At 41.7% G+C, this 19,084-nt stretch overlaps 1 protein-coding gene across 1 annotated transcript; it reads right to left on the minus strand.

The window, feature by feature from the left end:
- Positions 1 to 155: 155 nt before the first annotated feature.
- LOC310832211 (carboxypeptidase inhibitor SmCI-like) lies at positions 156 to 17,801 on the minus strand. The gene is made up of 7 exons (XM_083713879.1): positions 17,418 to 17,801; positions 15,758 to 15,937; positions 12,367 to 12,417; positions 10,225 to 10,401; positions 8,771 to 8,809; positions 7,784 to 7,963; positions 156 to 352 (listed from the first exon to the last, which is right to left on the minus strand). The coding sequence occupies exons 1-7, from the start codon at positions 17,506 to 17,508 to the stop codon at positions 348 to 350; spliced, it is 723 nt and encodes a 240-aa protein (XP_083570005.1). The 5' UTR covers positions 17,509 to 17,801; the 3' UTR covers positions 156 to 347.
- Positions 17,802 to 19,084: the final 1,283 nt, after the last annotated feature.

Below are 19,084 nucleotides of genomic sequence, written 5' to 3' on the forward strand. Positions count from 1 at the left end.
TTGGGAGTTGCTGTCCTACTTTAAAAGACTCTCCCTCATTCTCCCCACTTTTGCCCCAGGAGTGCGCAGACTTTCTAAAATGAAGGCATCAATAATAGTAGTAGCAGCAGTAGTGGTAGTAGTAATAATGCCCAACAAATAGAGCCCACAGAATCTGGAAGAACAGGTGAATTTATTGGCATGCAAGAAAGGCATTCCAGCAGACTGATACAGCAAGATAAAAGGCATCCATCTTTAGAAGAAGCTGGGGGGGGAAAGGCTTCCTGGGCTTCCTCTGGTGCCTTTATTCCACAGGAGCAAATGATATGTTGATGAGTCTGAATACAGTTCTGCACAAGGATTCAATGTTAACCTGAAGGAAGAAGCAAGATGTAGAGACAATCAAATTTAAAAGCGAGAGATGCCACTATGAGGGAATGTTTCTTTGAGGGCTTTAGGCAGGAAGCTCATGATCCAAGTTTATAAAATAATGTAAAGTGTGGCGAAACTAGGCAGAGAGAAAGTTTTCTTGCTTTCACAAAACTAGAAAAACCAATGAGGATGAATGGTGGGAGATTCAGGAACAGACAAGAGGAAGGGCTTTTTCATACAGTTAAAATATGGAATTTATTACCCCAGGGGCTAATGATGGCCACCAACTTATAGAGCAATCCAAACTATAGATATCTACCTTGATTATCATCTTTGTGATTGTTGTTTAGTTGTGTCCAACTCTTCGTGCCTATGGCGTGCTTTGGTTTATCAGCTACATTGGTCTAAAAACTATTGCATTGAAACTCATTGAAACTCATCCAGCTGTGACTGGCAGAAAGTCCCCATACCTGGTGGACGACAGAAGCTCACATCCACTGTATCTACAACAACATCGCTGATATAACCCAAACCACACACACTGTCCATGTTCTATGCAGGAAGCTTCTGCCCAGCTTGGAGAGGAAGGCACAGTGCTCTGACAGGTCCAAGGGCCCTCTTGCCACCTTCCCAAAGCCTGCCCAGCTTTGGGAAGGAGGCAGAAGGGCTCCAGCTTCCTGTCAGCAGCCTGTCACCTCCTTCCCAAAGCCCAGGAAGCTTCTGTTCAGCTTCCGGAGGTACGAGGTTCACACATGCGATGTTGCAACATCACGCACGGAATGTCACCCTCCCCATCGCCTTTGCAATCTGGAGCCTCTGGCCCTAACTGTTACCCTATGAAACATTTCACCTCACACCACTGTTTTCCACCTTTTAATTCTGCAGAAGCTGTGGGTTCCTTCGCCATACAAGCCAAAGGATAACAGTGTTTATCTAGACCTCAGGTGAAAAGGTAGTTTGCAGCAAAGATACCACCTCTCCAGTAACCGTCTGCCATTTTGTTTTGTTTTTATAAATATTTATTAAGGTGTTTTTTTTAAAAAAAGAAATACATAGATAATAAACAACATTGCTTATATCATAACAAAATTTCATAACTTATTTGGACTTCCTCACGTCTCCTGCTCCCACTTACATCGTTAAAAAGTTTTTTCCAAGCAAATTATCATCTTGTTTACAATCTTATATCCACTCATTTAAATATAGTCTAGCAATTCTCCGAAAGGTTTATGTTTTCCTTAATCTCACTTATCATCAAATTCCAGTCTAGTTTAGTGGTGGCCAATTATTTATGATCGAGCATCCTTCTTAACATTCAACCAAATTACAATATTTTTGTAAATAAATCTTAAATTTCTTCCAATCTTCTTCAATCCTTTCTTCTCCCAGGTCTCGGATTCTGCTAGTCATCTCCGCCAATTGCATATAGTCCATCAGCTGCATCTGCCACTCTTCCAGTGTGGGTAGATCTTGTGTTCTCCAATTCTTAGCGATGAGTATCCTTGCTGCCGTTGTTGCATACATAAAAAATGTTCGGTCCTTCTTTAACACCTTCTGGTCGACAATACCCAGGAGGAAAGCCTCTGGTTTCTTAGTGAAGGTATACTTAAATACCTTTTTCAACTCATTATATATCATTTCCCAGAAGGCCTTCACTTTAGGGCAAGTCCACCAGAGGTGAAAGAATGTTCCTTCATTTCCTTTACATTTCCAACATTTGTTATCAGACAAATGGTATATTTTGGCAAGTTTAACTGGGGTCATGTACCATCTGTATATCATTTTCATTACATTTTCCTTCAACGCATTACATGCAGTGAAGTTCAGCCCAATGGTCCACAACCTTTCCCAATCCTCAAACATAATGTTATGCCCAATATCCTGTGCCCACTTTATCATAGCAGATTTAACCATTTCGTCTTGTGTGTTCCATTTTAACAGCAAGTTATACATTCTTGATAATACCTTAGTCTTTGGTTCTAACAATTCTGTTTCCAACTTTGATTTCTCCACCTGGAACCCTAACTTTTTGTCATTTTTTAAAACTTCTTTAATCTGAGCGTAATGTAACCAGTCTCGCACTTTATCCTTCATTTTCTCCAAACTCTGCAATTTCCAATTGTCTCCATCTTTTTCTAATATTTCCCAATATTTTGGCCATTTGGCCTCCATATTGGGTCTTTTTCGGGCCTTAGCTTCCAGAGGGGAAAGCCACCTCGGAGTTTTATTTTCCAATAAGTCTTTGTATTTTGTCCAGGCATTAAATACTGCTTTCCTGACAATATGGTTCTTAAAGGCCTTATTGATCTTAACTTTGTCATACCATAAGTATGCATGCCAGCCAAAAGCATTGTTAAAACCTTCCAGATCCAGTACATCAGTGTCTTCGAGAAGTAGCCACTCTTTTAGCCAGCAGAAAGCTGCGGCTTCATAGTACAGCTTTAAGTCTGGCAGGGCAAAGCCCCCTCTTTCTTTCGCATCAGTTAATATCTTAAACTTAATTCTGGGCTTTTTGCCCTGCCAGACAAATTTAGAAATATCTCTCTGCCACTTCCGGAAACACTCCGTCTTGTCCACAATTTGCAATGTTTGAAACAAAAACAACATCTTTGGCAATACATTCATATTAATAGCAGCAATTCGGCCTAACAAAGAAAGCTTCAATTTTGTCCAACTGTCCAAGTCTCTCTTAATTTCAGACCAACATTTTTCATAGTTATCCTTAAATAGACTCAGATTTTTTGCTGTTATATTTACCCCTAGGTACTTTACTTTTTTAACCACAGTTAGTTCTGTTTCTCTCTGAAACCGTTCTGACTCTGTATCTGTCAAGTTTTTTCCCAACACCTTAGTTTTCTGTTTATTTAGTTTAAATCCCGCCACCCGACCAAAGTCTTGAATCAATTGTAATACTCTTTTTGTACTAGATTCTGGCTCCTGCAGAGTCAAAACTAGGTCATCTGCAAAAGCTTTAAGTTTATATTGTTTCGCTCCGACCTGAATCCCTTGCACCAACCGGTCCCCTCTGATCATATTCAAGAGCACCTCCAGAACTGAAATAAATAACAGAGGGGAAATCGGGCAGCCTTGTCGTGTACCTTTTTCAATTTTAAACTCTTCTGTAACCACATTGTTAACTATCAGTTTTGCCTTCTGTTCTGAATATATTGCATCAATCCCATTCTCAAAACCCCGTCCCACTCCCATTTCTTTTAAATTTCCCTTCATAAATTTCCAAGAGATATTATCAAAGGCCTTCTCCGCATCTATAAAAATTAACACTGCTTTTGTATTTATGTTTGTTTGCAAAAGTTCCAAGATGTCAATGATGTTCCTTGTGTTAGCAAACATATGTCTACCTGGGAGAAAGCCTGCCTGGTCTTTATGAATTACTTCATTTAAAACTCTTTTAAGTCTGCTTGCCAAGATATCTGCAAATATTTTGTAACCCACATTTAAAAGGGAGATGGGACGATAGTTCTTGAGTTGTGTCTTCTCAATTTCCGATTTTGGTATCAATGTGATGAAAGCTTCCTTCCACGATTCCGGCGCCTTCTTTCCCTCCATAATTTCATTACTGACCTCCATCAATGGTTGTATCAAATAATCTCTTAATGTCTTATAATACTTGGAGGTCAGGCCGTCTGGCCCTGGAGATTTGCCCAATTTCATGTTCTGAATGGCTTGTTCGATCTCTTGTCGTGTTATTTTGCTGTTCAGGAGTGATCTATTTTCTTGTGACAGTTTTTTAAGTCCATTTTTTTCCAAAAATTGTTTAATCTCAACCTCATCCTGCGGCCCTTGAGTGTATAATTTTTTGAAATATTTCTGAAAACACTTTCTAATCTCCACGGGGTTCTGAATGTTTCTTTCTTCAATTTCCAGGTTTGTGACTATATTTAACTTTTGTCTCTTCTTCAACTGCCAAGCCAGCAGTTTCCCACATTTGTTTGCCGATTCAAAGGTTTTTTGTTTCATTAATTTAATCTTCCACTCTATTTCCTGGTTCATCAGTTTAGAATATTGTGCCTGATGGAGTTTAATTTCTCTCAGAATCGGCTGTGACTTCGGATTCGATCTTAACTTCTTCTCTAACTCTTTAATTTTCTCCAAGATCTTATCTTTCCTCTCATTTTGTATTCTTTTCTTTACAGCATTCTGTTGTATCAAAAAACCCCTCATCACGGCTTTGCTTGCGTCCCAAATAATTCTTTTTTCCACCATAGTGTTCATATTTATCTCGAAGTAGTCCTTCAAAACTTTTTGGGCCTTCTTAATGGTCTCCTGATCTCTAAACAAATTGTCATTCATCTTCCATCTAAAGGAACCGGTTGGTAATAATGTCATGTCCATTTTCAGTGCATTATGGTCGGAGCAGGTCTTTGGGCAGATTTCCACTTTCCTGACCTTGGGTGCCAGACCTCTAGTTATCCAAATTTGGTCAATTCTTGTCCAAGTCAGCTGGGCTTCAGAGAAGAATGTTCCTTCTTTTCCCAAGGGGTTCTTCGTTCTCCAGATGTCAATCCAGTCCATAATGTCTGTCATTTCAAAAAAGGTCTTTGGTAGTCTGCCATCTTTCGTAACATTTTGACTTTGTGACTTATCCATATTAGTTGATACGACCCCATTCATATCTCCCATCATAATGATGTTGTCATAATCCAGATATTCCAGCATAGTCTCGTGCAACTTCTTATAAAATTCCGATTTCCCTTCATTTGGTGCATAAATTCCTAATAACAAAATCTTCTCTCCTTGATGTTGTATTTCGATTGCCAAAGTTCTTCCATGTTCATCTTTAAATAAAAATTTAGGTGACAGGCTCTCTTTTGCATATATCACCACACCTCTCTTCTTTACTGTGTCTGAAGATATAAATTCCTGACCAAGTCTTTTGTTTATTAACACTTTTCTATGGAGCCTAGTCACATGTGTTTCTTGTAAGCAAATAATGTCCAATTGTTCCTTTTTTAATATATGAAAAATTTTCCTCCTTTTTTCCGGAATGTTACAGCCATTTATATTCCAGCTCAAAAGTTGCAGAGACATCCTGAATAAATCTGGTTATTTTTCTGGGGGTGGTACCTTATTCACTGGGTCTTCAGAATCCAAGGGTGCAGGTGCCTCTGGTGCTCCAGGCCCCGAGGGTAATCCGACTCCTTTTTGAAGGTCCTCTCCGTAGGCGTTCAGAAATTTATCTCTATCTTCCAATGTTCTAATTTTAATCTTCTTCCCTCTAAAAGTAAAGGATAGTCCTTGAGGAAAGTCCCACCTGAAGATGGTTGAATTGCTCCTCAACAATCTTGCTAGTTCCAAGTACTCAGATCTAAGATCCAAAAGTTGTTTAGGAATGTCCTTGTAAATTTCAATTCTTTTGTCCAAGATGTCCAGTGACTTTCCGTAGTGCAGGCCCAAAATCTTGTCCCTTTCCTCCTTTGATCTCAGTGTTATCAAACAGTCTCTGGGTTTGTCTTTCTTTATAAGTCTTCCAAGCCTGAAAGCTGATACAATTTTAAAGTCTTTTTCCTCTAAGTTCCAGGACTTGGAAAATTCTTTAGTCAAAAACTCAGCTAGGTTACCTTCTTCCGCTTCTGGTACCGACCTTATCCTTAAGTTGGTCTCCCTGTTCCGCTGTTCTATCATAGAAAGATAGGTCTGATGTTCACCTACTTGTTTACTGAGTGGTCTTACCTCTTTTTCTAGATTTCCCAGTCTTTGGCTGGTATCCTCAGCCAATTTCCGATTTTCACCTGTAGCCTCCTTCAATTCTCCAATTGCTTGTGCATTCTGTGCCACTTGTCCAGTTAGTCTATTTAAACATTCTGTGTTTTGGTCGATTTTGAATGTTTGCTCATCGGCTTTTTTGTCCAAAGATTCCACTCTCTTGTCCAAAGATTCCAATTTTTCAGAAATTTTCTCTAAAATAGAAACAGTTGTTCCTGAGGCCATATCTTCCAATTGTAGTTCCTCAGTTTCTCCTTCCCCTGCCCGTGGCAGAGAAACAGCTTCTTCCTCAGAAAGCAAAATAGGCACAGACGATCTACGTGACTGTAAGGCTGAGGCTAAGGTTGTTTGTCTAGTTCTTACTCTAGATTCCTTTTCTTTAGGCTCCTTTTTTCTTGCACCACTCATTCCAAAGTTATCTAAAAGTCAAGGTCAAGCTGAGTTATTCCCATGAGAAAGAGACGGCCCAGATGGTGACAGTCAGACAGGAGGCCGGGAAAAAGAAAGTAAAACAATGCCACTGCTGTAAATTCCAGAACCTCTAGGGGGAGCTTAAAATGTCTTTCCGGAAGAGATCAATTCCAGTAAAGTTCATAAAATCAGAATTAATGTCCAGGAGCCTTCAAATAATAAGTTTTAGCAGAGTTGGTATTAAAAGAACACAATGTCTCAAACAGTGCTTGCTGGTATTCCAAATGGTGCCTCAAAGTAGCAAATTCAAACCCCCTCAGATTGTTTCCAAATTTATATTCAAAATATCCAGATCTGCAGACTGACTGCTACAGTTACTCAGGCAGTTCCAGCACCTGGGTTTCTTACTTAAATTATAATTCCAATAGAAGAGGATATCGCAGTCCAAGTCAAAAACATAAAATCCAATGCTTACAGTCCTTATTCTATTTCAAGAGAAGTTCAGTGGGTGCTCAGATCCATTAGGTTAAAAGTTCACTCTCTGCCTCCACTCCTCCTGCTCTTTGCTTTGAAGTTCAATAGCAGCGGAAGACGGACTTCCTTTTTTTTCGTCACTCCACTTTCAGCCAAATTCAGTAACTTTAGAATCTTTAGATTTTTAAAAAGTCCTTATTACTCACGGGTTGTTGCATTTCCGAAACAGAATTTCCAGGAAGAAAGGTCAGCGCTCACCGGCAACAGCTACGCGGCTTCGCTCCGTTGATTGCGGAACGACCCTCAGCGCCGCTACCCCCTCCGCGATCCGGAGCCCCTTACGGGGTTCCCTCAACGTTTTGGGGGCAGCTCCTGGCGCCCGCCGGGTCCCAAGACCACAGGCTTCTGCCGCCTGCGGTTTTCCGATATGGGTCTCCGCTTCGCCATAGCGGACGACCCGTTTTCAGCGGAGCTTCCCTCTCCTAGTTAGAAGAGGGCAGCCATTACCGTTCGCGCCGCCTCCGGAAGCCACCGTCTGCCATTTTGGGGGGTGCAAGGTATTGTTTGTTTGTTTGTTTGTTTGTTTGTTTTAAAAAGCCTCTCCGCATTCCATTCTCCACTTCTGTCTTCTCCAGCATCAGAGTGTACCTGCTTCTACCTCAACCCATAACTCAAAGACTATCACCAGCAACAAGGCTTTCCCCTCTCCCATGAAGTAAGTATATTTATTGTACTACTGCAGTTGGAACAAGATCACTGCATAAACCATGTCAAGAGGTTCCTTAGGTTCTCTGGAAAAGTTGTAATAATTCTGTATGCTTACCAAGGCCTCCACACTCCCGAAGGCATTCTGCTTCATTCATAAAGTTATTTCTATTGCCATTGCAGCCACCAAATTGGAATGGTATACACTTCTTGGTTTTGGCATCATAGTAAAAGCGAGGAAAGTTTTCATGGCATGGCCCTGTGTCTACTGGCTGTTGGCATGTGGGAAGCAAAGAGTCTGGAATTTCAGGAGGGAGAGAAGGACAAAGACACCTATTATTTCATTGTTTGAACAACAAAGGAAAACAAAGTCTGAAGGGATCATGTTTGTGATCGGCACTCTTAAGATGATCTCAGTGACAATAATGACACCTCTGCCTTGAGATCCAGCAGTCATACTGATGGAGAGGTAAAATCACATACCAAAGGAGACTGGCTGAAACTAGCTAGGTGCGACTATGATTTATGTAGTTCCATAAGGCAGATTTAGCATGGTACTACGTATACCGCCATTGGATGGACAGTTGAGTAGAGGAGCACAGCTGAGGCTGGAATGGTACTCTCCTCCTCTGTCATCCCTACAAGAATTGCTTGAACTCCTGATTTCTGCTAGGCTGCGGTAGCTCCTGCTTAGCCCAGTGGGTCTAATGGTGGTAGACTTGGTGCTTATGGGCAGATACTACTGTGTCTTGTGAGGACACAAGCCTTACTATCCTGGGAACAAGGTGGAAAGTCCCAAGTGATTTAGAAACATTAGAAAAGGACTTTAAAAAGGAGACTGCAATACTGAAGAAAGCCAGCACAAGGTACAGTGCATATGAGGGTCAGACGTGAAATGCCATGAGGCTCTTACTTACAGTGGCGTAGCGTGGGGGTGCAGGGGGGGCCGGCCGCATCAGGCGCAACATCTGGGGTTAGGGTTAGGGTGCGCAAATCCACAGGTTAGGTGGCGCAAATCCACGGGTTAGGGGTGCAAATTACTTGCCTTGCCCCGGGTGCTGACAACCCACACCACGCCACTGCTTACTTAAGACTCAATCCTTACCTGGATTCATTTCAGGGTTTCTCGAATCTTGAGGTCTTCCTGTTATAATAAGGACAAGGAGTGCAATGTTACTATATGGCAGGGGTGAGAAACCTTTTTGTATCTGAAAGTTGCAACCCCTCATGGCAACCTTACATGGCCTGCATGCTAGTGGTGGCAGGTTAGGACCAGAAGCTGCTTTTTTTTTAAATTGATTTTTAGCATATCAGTTCCAACAATCATTTAATATAACTTCTTATCTTATACAATATTTTAGACTTCCGCCAACAACCTCTGAAGATTTTCCGTTCTTTATCACTTGTTCTGCATTTCTTAATTTCTCTATTACTTTTAATTGTCCTTAACTAATAATTCTTTTCAAAGTCTTTCTTGCAATATTTCACAAAACCATCCTTGCAGAACTTCTTGCAGTCCTGCTAGAGTAATCTGTTTATTACAATTGCTTTTCAAATAGTCCAAATATTTACTCCAGTCCTCTAAGAATCTCTGATCCTGCAGGTTTCAAATCCTTCCTGTTAATTTATCTAATTCTGCATAGTCCATTAATTTCATTTGCCATTCTTCTTTTGTCGGAGCTGCTCTTAGCTGCCCAATGCTTATTCAAGAACAGAATGGCCACTTGCAGCTAAGGACTTACAGGAGCTCAGCTTGAGACCCAAGGCTGCCTTGTCTTTTTGCATGAATCAGCCTATAAATTAACATCTTTCCTTCTCCATATGCCATCAGAGATTAGGTGAAAGGCAAGCAGATTGGATACAGTAATGCTCCCACCCAACTATGGCATGCTGTCCCAAGGAATGCTCACCTGGCACCATGCCTGAAGATCTCCCCTTTCAAAGTGTTACTTATTCAGAGGCTGTGTTAACTCATGTAATCCTAATAGGAAAGAGTTGTAAACACCAGAAACCTACCAACCGTGCAGCACATTTTCTGGACTCTTTCCACCACCCCTTTGACAGTTGTGTACGTTTCCGACTCTAGCATCATCAAAGGCTGAATTTCTTTTGACTTTTTAAAAAGCAGCAGCAGGAGAACCCCTTCCCGAGCAGGATTCCTACACTCTCATTACCCCTCTCATGTTTAAAGGGCAATGTTATGTACTAAGCTTGGATCCTAGAACAACAGGCAAGTAGGATCCTAGAATGCAACAACTGATTGGCCTGCAGGAAAAGACCAATCAGGCTCCAGGAGGGAAGCAGACTCAGCCAATCAGACGGGACTCATTGTGTAAATAATGTATATAAAAGCCTGAGGGTTTTTTTGGGGGGGGGCAATTCAATCACTGTTTTACAAGCTGCAATAAAGATCATGAAATCACTACAGGACTCCGAGTATATTTCAGGCAAGATTTCAGGTACTGGAGCTAAAATACCCTTAATGAGTGGATAATGTTAAAAGAAAGGTCAAGTTGTTTTGGTTGCCTGAAATTACCATAAAAACTTATTTCTACTTACCCAATGGTTCGCACATCTGAGAACACTTCCAGTAAGACTCAAAATTGTTCTCATTGCCTCCGCAGCCACGATAAACAAATGGCAAACATCTCTTGTTCCTGACATCATAATAATAGCGCGTAATTTTCTCTCTGCACCATCCTACACGTTTCCTCTTTTTGCATTTCTGAGGTGGGTCTGGAAGGGGAAAGGAGGGGTGGAAAGCTCATATAATCTCTTATTCTGCAACATATTGTTTAAAATGTTGGGTGCCACCCCCGCTTTCTGCAAGACTCCGGGGGCTTACAGGGTCTGTGTTGCTTTGTAGAACTGAGACACGACAGAGACTGTTGTAGCTTTAAGAAATATGGTTTATTCAACTCTTTACACCTACAGTCTGCATGGAAGGAGTTACAGCATGTCATTTCAAGAGGGGCTTGTCCCCCACAGCAGTGCAGCCAGCCTTCAGCCAGCCTGCCCAAGATGGATCCCAGTCTCTCTTCTCCCTTCTTCTCAGAATACCCTGCTAAAAACTCTCTCTTCCTGTCACCTCATACTGAAGCACCACTCCCATGTAAAGACACATTAATTATTTCTTTTAATTGGGGGGGGGGCATGTTGTGGACCAAGCCACTGCAAGCACCTTGTCCAGATCCTAAGGCCTCATCAACTAATACAAATCCCATATTATCAGGTAAGTTGTGTCAGACACCTTACCTGCTCCATAATAATGGTAGCATAGCAAATGAGACTGAATTATTATTATTATTATTATTATTATTATTATTATTATTATTATTATTATTATTTCCTACTGCCCTTTGTCTGAGAATCACAGGGCAGTTTACAATATAAAAACACAAAAATATGTACCATAGTAACAGACAAAAACAATACCACCACATAGTTTAAAAGGCTATAGATTTTTTTAATTAGGCAAAGGATTGGAAGAAGAGGGATGTTTCTATCCAAAAAGCACCTGGCAAACTTGTCATTGAAAGCCTTTGATGGTTCCAACATTCTGTTCCCATCATCAAATGTCAACAGTTTCCTCACCACATGAAAAAGATCCACTGGCCAGCTGCTTGAGGATGCAATGAGGGAGCAAAGTAAACATGATTTGTTTCCTTCATCACAATGCAGTAGGCACAACTATGCACTCTTGTTTCCTGCAACTTCACTTCTTGCAATGAGGGAACCACCAGAAGGTCCTCGGCACTGGACCTCAGTGTCTGGGCTGAACAATGGGGGTGGAGATGCTCCTTCAGGTATACAGGGTCCAAGGCAGTTTAGGGCTTTAAAGGTCAGCAACAACACTTTCAATTGTGCTCAGAAACATAGCGAGAGCCAATGTAGGTCTTTCAGGACTGGTGTTATATAGTCCTGGAGGCCGTTCCCAGTCACCAGCCTAGTTGCCTCATTCTGGATTACTTGTAGTTTCCAAGTCACTTTCAAAGGTTGCCCCACAAAGCGTGCATTGCAGTAGTCTAAGTGAGAGATAACCAGAGCATGTACCACTCCAGTGACACAGTGCACAGGCAGGTAGGGTCTCAGCCAGCATACCAGATGGAGCTGGCAGACAGTCGCCTTGGATGCAGAATTCACCTGTGCCTCCATGGTCAGCTGTGAGTCTAAAATGACTCCCAGGCTGCACACCTGGTCCTTCAGGGGCACAGTTACCCCATTCAGGACCAAGGAGTTCCCTACACACGCACACCCTCTACCCCGTTCCAAACAGTACAGATTTGGAGAATAGGATATTATTTAAACTTAACAAAAAAAGGTTATCTGCAATCATTATTCTAACTGTGTTGGGCACTTTTTAAAGTGGGGGGTCAGTGTGCAACCTCCCCAATGCAGTGAAGGCCAACCTAACTTGACTATGAACTAGAAGCAGTATTCAGCTTAGTTCCCTTTTGTTGAGCCACACAACTTCCAGTGTTGAACACCAAGATCCTTGCTGTGTGAACCAAGGCCAACCCCCCAAGCCTATCAGCACTGAGTGGCAAGCTGAGGGGGTCCCTGCCCATTATCTTGGTGCTTAAGTTATAGCACAGGCCTACCTGTTGCACTGTCTTACCTCTCATATTTGCAGGCATTCTCCCTGCACTAATCATGCACCTCACTGAGGAACACAGAGCAGACAAGAATAGGAACTCTTACCTTGTCTCCACCTCATATCAATTCCCATACTTGACCAGGATACAAGGAGTTCTACAAAATGACAAGGGGAAGATTGTTACAGTATGGTATGTTTGATGTGAATGAGTGTCCAGTACTGTCAAAACCACTTTTATATTAGAGTTCTATAGGAAAACAAAAGGGGGTATTTCAGCAACTTAGCAATTAGCTAGACACTCAGGAGCCGTTCTTAATCTAAGTTACCATTCTTTTCTTGAATAAACTTCAGGCTATTTTAACTGAGCCTTATTGGAGCCTTAGAAGAAATCAGCCTCATCTTAACATAGCCAAAAAATATTAAAAAAAATCCTTCCAGTAGCACCTTAAAGACCAACTAAGTTAGTTCTTGGTATGAGCTTTCGTGTGCATGCACACTTCTTCAGATACACTGAAACAGAAGTTACCAGACCCTTCTATATAGTGAGGAGGTGGGGAGGGGTATTGCTCAGAAGGGTAGTGGGAATGGGTGATAGGCAGATAGCTGTGATGAGCCTGTTGACGACTCTTAACGACTGCAGTAGGTCTTACAGGAAAAAGCAAGGGGTGAGAAGGTGAAAAATGGCTTTGTTGTGTATAATGAGATAAGAATCCAATGTCTTTGTTCAGACCAGGTCTCTCCATGGTTTTAAGGTCTCTCCATTCCCACCACCCTATTGAGTAATACCCCTCCCTACCTCCTCACTATATAGAAGGGTCTGGTAACTTCTGTTTCAGTGTATCTGAAGAAGTGTGCATACACACGAAAGCTCATACCAAGAACTAACTTAGTTGGTCTTTAAGGTGCTACTGGAAGGATTTTTTTTTGTTTTGACTATGGCAGACCAACACGGCTACCTATCTGTAACCAAAAAAATAAAGTAAGGCTTTCCAGTAGGTTACCAATCAAAGGATTGGTGTAATATGTTCAAACTGTTTCGTCCTGGTTAGCAACCTTGTAACGACACAGACAACATCATAACAGGCTGTATATAACAGTATAACTTCTATTTCAAAAAACAATTCAACATATCATATCACAATATGAAATTCCATAGGCCAATTTACCCTATGAGCGGAACACATACTGAGAGATTAAAGTCCAGTTTATTTAAATTATTCAATTAAATAAAATCTACCATTTCTATCAAAAAATGAAATGGGGGAGAAGTTTGGTTGTGATCAATCAATAGTTCCTGAATCTGTGACTTAACAACTTCTAAAGGAACATTGGTATATAGGGAAGAGACAGCCCACGTAGCCACAATACTATGTTGGGTAACAGTTATGTTCTCAATAAGGGTTATAATGTGTTTAGTATCCTGAATATAGGACGGAGTTTCTTTAGTAAAGCGATGTAAAAAAGAATCAATAAAATGTGAACAATTTTCCAAAAGGAAACCTGCAGCTAAGACCATAGGTCTTCCAGGCAGTGGTAACCTATTTATACGTATTTTTGGAAGGGTGTAAAGTATTGGTACTCTGGTATGTTCAGGACATACAAATTCTGCCAGCGGTATGTCTACGTAGCCCAAAGATACAGCTTCATTTAAAATTGTCTGAAGTTTGTTCTTCACCGATATGGTGGGACCACCAGATAAGGGCGAGTAGAAATTAGAATTATTCAGTTGTTTCTCTGCTTCTTTAATGTAATCAATCTTGTTCATTAAGACAATAGCTCCACCCTTATCTGCTGGTGTTATAATTATATTCTTGTCTGCAGCGAGTTTGCTCAGGATCACTGCGTCCTCCTTGCTTAGATTATATTGCATGTGTCCCTTCTTCTTTTCTTTACTATTTAAATCACGATGTACCAAATGCTGAAATGTTCTAATTAGGTGATTGTGGGAGACTGGGGTGAAGGTAGATTTGCACTGAACTTGAAACGTTCAGGTATCCATGGTCTGTTACCAAAAAAATCCCTTAATTTAATCTGCCGAATCAACTTAAATCAATCAATCCTTGTTTGGAAAGCAGAGTGTAGATACAGAACCTAAACCTATATTCAACACGCGGAGTTCATCTGGAGTAAGTTTTCTTTGGGATAAATTAACTACTAAAGAAGTACTATTGCTGTCTGTGCTTACTTTCTCTTATATGGGTGCGTGATGCACTGTTTGGAAAAAGAATGCTAAGTGAGACCGGATCTGAGTCTAAGCTCCCTATCTTCATCTGTACCACTGCTACTGGATAAACTATCATAATCTGTAGGCATGGTAAAATGATGCTGCTTGTCGGACCTATTGGATAGTCTGTTGACTTGTCCAGATACGCTAAGCCATAAATAAACCCTACCTGTAACGTGATCTTTGAGATCTCTACTGATTTTCTTTTTCTTAAAATTAGATAATTCATTGGAGAAACTCTAGAATTCTCAAAAGCATCGACACGCGGAGCACTACAAGATTGATATAAGCATTCCACATCGTGGTTATTGCTGATATAAGAACTGAATAGACGGTATCTCTCAGTATACAGTATGTTCCACTCATATGATAAGTAGGTCTATGGAATTACATATTGTGATATGATATGCTGAATTGCTTTTTTGAAATAGAAGTTATACTGTTACATGCAGCCTGTTACATCGTGTGTGTGTCGTTACTAGTATTGTATTTACGTAACAAAAGGTTCAGCGGTGCTTTGTATCTGGTTAGCAACCTGGCTGCTGAATTCTGCACCAGCTGGAGTTTCTGAAGTGTCTTCAGAGGCAGTCTTGCGTAAAACACATTGTAGTACTCTAACCTAGAGGCTACCAGAGCACTGATGACAGACGTTAGGCTGTCCCTGTCCAAACAGGGGCACAGCTGGCCCACCAGCCAAACCTGATGGAAGGCATTTTGCACCACCAAGGTCACCTGAGCCTCAAGCGACAGAGAGAGTGTACGGTAATGAAGAGCAAGCAGCCTCCCATCCATCTAGTCTAGGGAACTACTTAAGAATAGTGCTTCAGCCTTATCTGGATTTCATCTCAGTTTGTTGGCTCTCTTCTGAGTCCATTACCAAGGCAAGACAATGATCCAGCAGATGTAAAGGAGAAGTAGAGCTGTGTGTCATCAGCATATTACTGACAACATACTTCAAAACTCTGGATGACCCCACTCAGAGGTTTAATGTAGATGTTCAACTTTATGGGGGATGACATTGAACCTATGGGGCTGAAGAGCATTCTCTAAGCATCACCCTCTGGAAGCAACCATTCAGGTAGAACCAGAACAACTGTAAAGCAGCACCACTCTAACTCAGACAGCTGCTCCAGAAGCATAAAAACTCTAGCAGCAGAGAGCGTAATCAGTATAAGAGATTCTCAAACAAGAAGATATTTGAAACAGATTTTCACTTCAAACATTTGGAAATTTAAAAGGTTTAGAGGGGGGTGGGAAATATTTGCCCTTACCAAACCTTTCACACTCGTAAATGCAATCAAAGAGATTTGCAAAGTTATTTCTGTTGCCTCCGCAGCCACCGTAAATGAACGTCTTGCACATGCTGTCCTTAAAATCGTAGTAATAATTTTCAAGATCTAATTTGCACCGTCCAGGTCTTGGAGGGAGTCTACATTTTCTAGGCATAGATTCTGGGTGGGGAAGAGATGGGAAGATATCACATATTGCATCTCATTTCATTTCATCTTTTGAAACACAGAAGAAAACCAAGTTGTTACATTTGTAAATCAAACATCTAATACTATCTCTGCCTAGTAGCTACAGATGGAGCCTCCAGAATGGGACCCAATGATCATATCTGCCAAAGAGCCAACTGGAAGCCTAATTTTGCCCCATTGTAAATAGTCCAGTTGTGATCTCTCCCACAGTCCTTAAGATGACTATAACATACCAATGTGCTAAATCTGATGAAGTCTGTGGGTTCATGATGACTGTGAAGCTGCTACACAACCTTCCCTATCCCCCCCCCCCCCACTGGTCTCTCCTTCACTTCCAGTTGCTCTAATTTAAAAATTAGTTTTGCTTGGTGCATCATCAAGAACAAAAAATGTGGAGGTATTAGTGGAGGGATGAGGTAGGGGCTCCTACTCCCTCGCTCTTGTGAAATGGATGATGGGTTGTGGTGCTTCCAAAACTTGCAGTTAGTCTGTTCATAAGGTGAATGCCATACACTGATAATGTCCACATGTATAATGAGCCAACTTCATTTTGATCCAACCAAGTTTACTAGTACTGCAATTCAATCTGAGATTGATTTTGAGTTCATTTATATTCTACACCCCTGAGATGTCTGCAAGATGGAAGCCAGGAATTCTTAGGTAATGGCTCTAGCGAGAGGCTTTCCAAAGGTGATTTAATCAAACTCTCTTTATTTATGTAACTTCCTGAAATCTAAAAGTGTCTTTGAGAAGTTAGGAAGCGTGAATCCTGATGCATGCTTTCAAAATACAGCTAGAGACATCGCTAGAATTAGTGGTGTATGTGGTACATAACATTGTTTCAGGAGCTGTATGGGAGAGAAATATAGCTGCTCCCATGGCATGATTTGTGTGGTTGTTGTTGTTGTTAGCATACAAACCCTGGAAATAACTTAATGTGAGCACATCACAGAGATGCTTCTGGCTCTGTTGTGAAAGGTGTGCAAAACGAACTGTGCCTCTAGGCCTCTAGATCTCTTACCTTGAAGAAAATTACAGAGAATAAAGAAGCAGCAGTTTTAAATCCCTTGGGCCACCTCATATTAACAAAAAGATACTTCAGAATCTTTTAATAACAGGCAGGTAACTTGAATTTGAAGCACCTGAGTTTGCAGCACAGCAAGCAAATTGTGAGTGGTGATGGTATCACTAGTTAGGGTGCAAGTACTTCTGCAAGTCCCAAAGGAATGTATCCAGTATAGGGAACACCCCAAGTGGAGGGGCCAGAGAGACAAGTATACAGGCAGGATATACACATGCCAGAGAATTGTTGCCCCTATGACACCAGCACACTACTCTGTCCATGCCTCCATATCCCATCCATTCTGCAATATCCCATCCATTCCCCTCACCTGCAGAGAGGCGGGGGCCTTCAAAGTAGCTGCCTACATGAGCCAGAACAAGGAAAGCTTACCTTTTGTATAGGCAAAGAAACCCTGCAACTTAGACCAAGGTGCAAATAATCCCAGGATGAGGAAAAGGAGTGCAGTGTCGCTGCACTGCATGGCGGCTGTTTGATGCGGACGCTCAGTTCCGAAAGGAACCTCTTTATATGGTGTTCAATAGAGAGAGGTGATTATTTAGATGGCAATCAAAAACAATTTTTCGGGCAGGTAGGGACACTCTGAAGCGACTCTGCTAAGATCAAGGTAACTTCCTGTTCTTGAAAAAGAATTGTTCTGAACTAGGAACATAGTGGAATAATCAAGTCAATCAGCATAACCTTGGCATGGCCAGAAATATTTCCGTCCCCATAAGATGGTGATTCAAGCCTACATTGCTGCCTCCTCCTTCTCCAAGTATTTGTACAGCCTGGCACCTGATGACAAACAATAGGGATTTGTTGGTTAATAGGCTCTTGTGACTTGTGGCTGTTAGAAGCTTCAGGGAGGCACTGGCAAGAAAAAGCAGATCAGATGAAACTATTAGAGGAATAACGGTAGGAAATAAAGCATATAAACTAAAAGCATTCACAGATGACATTGTGATTATGGTAGAGGACCCAAAAAAGTCTATACCAAAGGTGTTGGAAAAGATCCAGGATTTTGGACAGGTATCAGGTTTTAAATTAAACAAGAACAAGACTAAGGTCTTGGTGGAAAATGTGAAGGAGCAATATAAAAAGGAGTTACAACAGATTACAGACTAAACTACCATATTTTTCGGCCCATAGGGCGCACCTAGTTTTTTTGGGGGGGGATAAAGAAAAAAAAATTCCTCCCCGAGGCGTGGGGCTGGGGCGGGGGAAGCCCAAGCTTCCCCCGACCCCAGCCCCCAGAACAGGCTGCTATCCGCAAGCCTAGGGAGCCCGGCGGGAAGTCGCACCGCCCTCCCCAGGCTTGCGGATATCTGCCCGAAGCCCGGAGGCACTGCTCAGCGTGCCCCAGGCATCGGGACGCAGGCAGCTCTCTGTAAGCCTGGGGAGACCGGTGCGACTTCCCGCGGGGCTCCCACAGCTTTCAGAGAGCTGCCCGAAGCCCGGGGTGCGCTCCGCTGCGCTCTTCAAAAGTCAAATATTTGAGGCCATGGCTGACAGCTAAGAATATTAATATATTCAAAGATAACTATGAAGTGTGCAGCGCTGCGCTCCCCGGGTTTGGGGCTGCAGGCTGTTGTGCGCAAGCCTGGGGAGCCCCGCGGGAACCGACCCCTCTCGCTCTCTAGGCTTCAGCGAAAGCCTGCATTGGCCCCATAGGACGCACACACCTTTCCCCTTCATTTTTGGAGGGGGGAAGTGCTTCCTATAGGGCGAAAAATACGGTATTTACAAAAAAAGTCAAATATTTGAGGGCATGGCTGACAGCTAAGAATATTAATATATTGAAAGATAACTATGAAATTACATGGAGAAAATATAAAGGAATTTAGAAATCTGGGGAAGAATGCATTTTTCGCTTTGAGGGAGACTGTCAGTGATTAAAATGATTGTATTGCCAAGAATGTTATTTTTATTCCAATAGATCCTGGTGGTATACAGTACTGGATACTTTAAAGAATGGCAGAAATATATTAATATATTTATCTGGTGGGGAAGAAACAAAGGATAAAATATAAACTGTTATCAGATGCTAAAGAGAGAGG

Source organism: Podarcis gaigeae (assembly GCF_964106915.1).
Source record: "Podarcis gaigeae genome assembly, chromosome: 15".
In the NCBI taxonomy this organism is placed as follows: domain Eukaryota; kingdom Metazoa; phylum Chordata; class Lepidosauria; order Squamata; family Lacertidae; genus Podarcis; species Podarcis gaigeae.

Coding starts and splice junctions, on each gene's coding strand:
- LOC310832211 (XM_083713879.1), bottom strand. CDS start 17,508: ATGCAGTGCAGCGACACTGCACTCCTTTTCCTCATCCTGGGATTATTT. Junction 10,402..12,366: donor TGATATGAGGTGGAGACAAG/GTAAGAGTTCCT, acceptor TTCCCCTTCCAG/ACCCACCTCAGAAATGCAAA. Junction 8,810..10,224: donor TCAGATGTGCGAACCATTGG/GTAAGTAGAAAT, acceptor TTATTATAACAG/GAAGACCTCAAGATTCGAGA.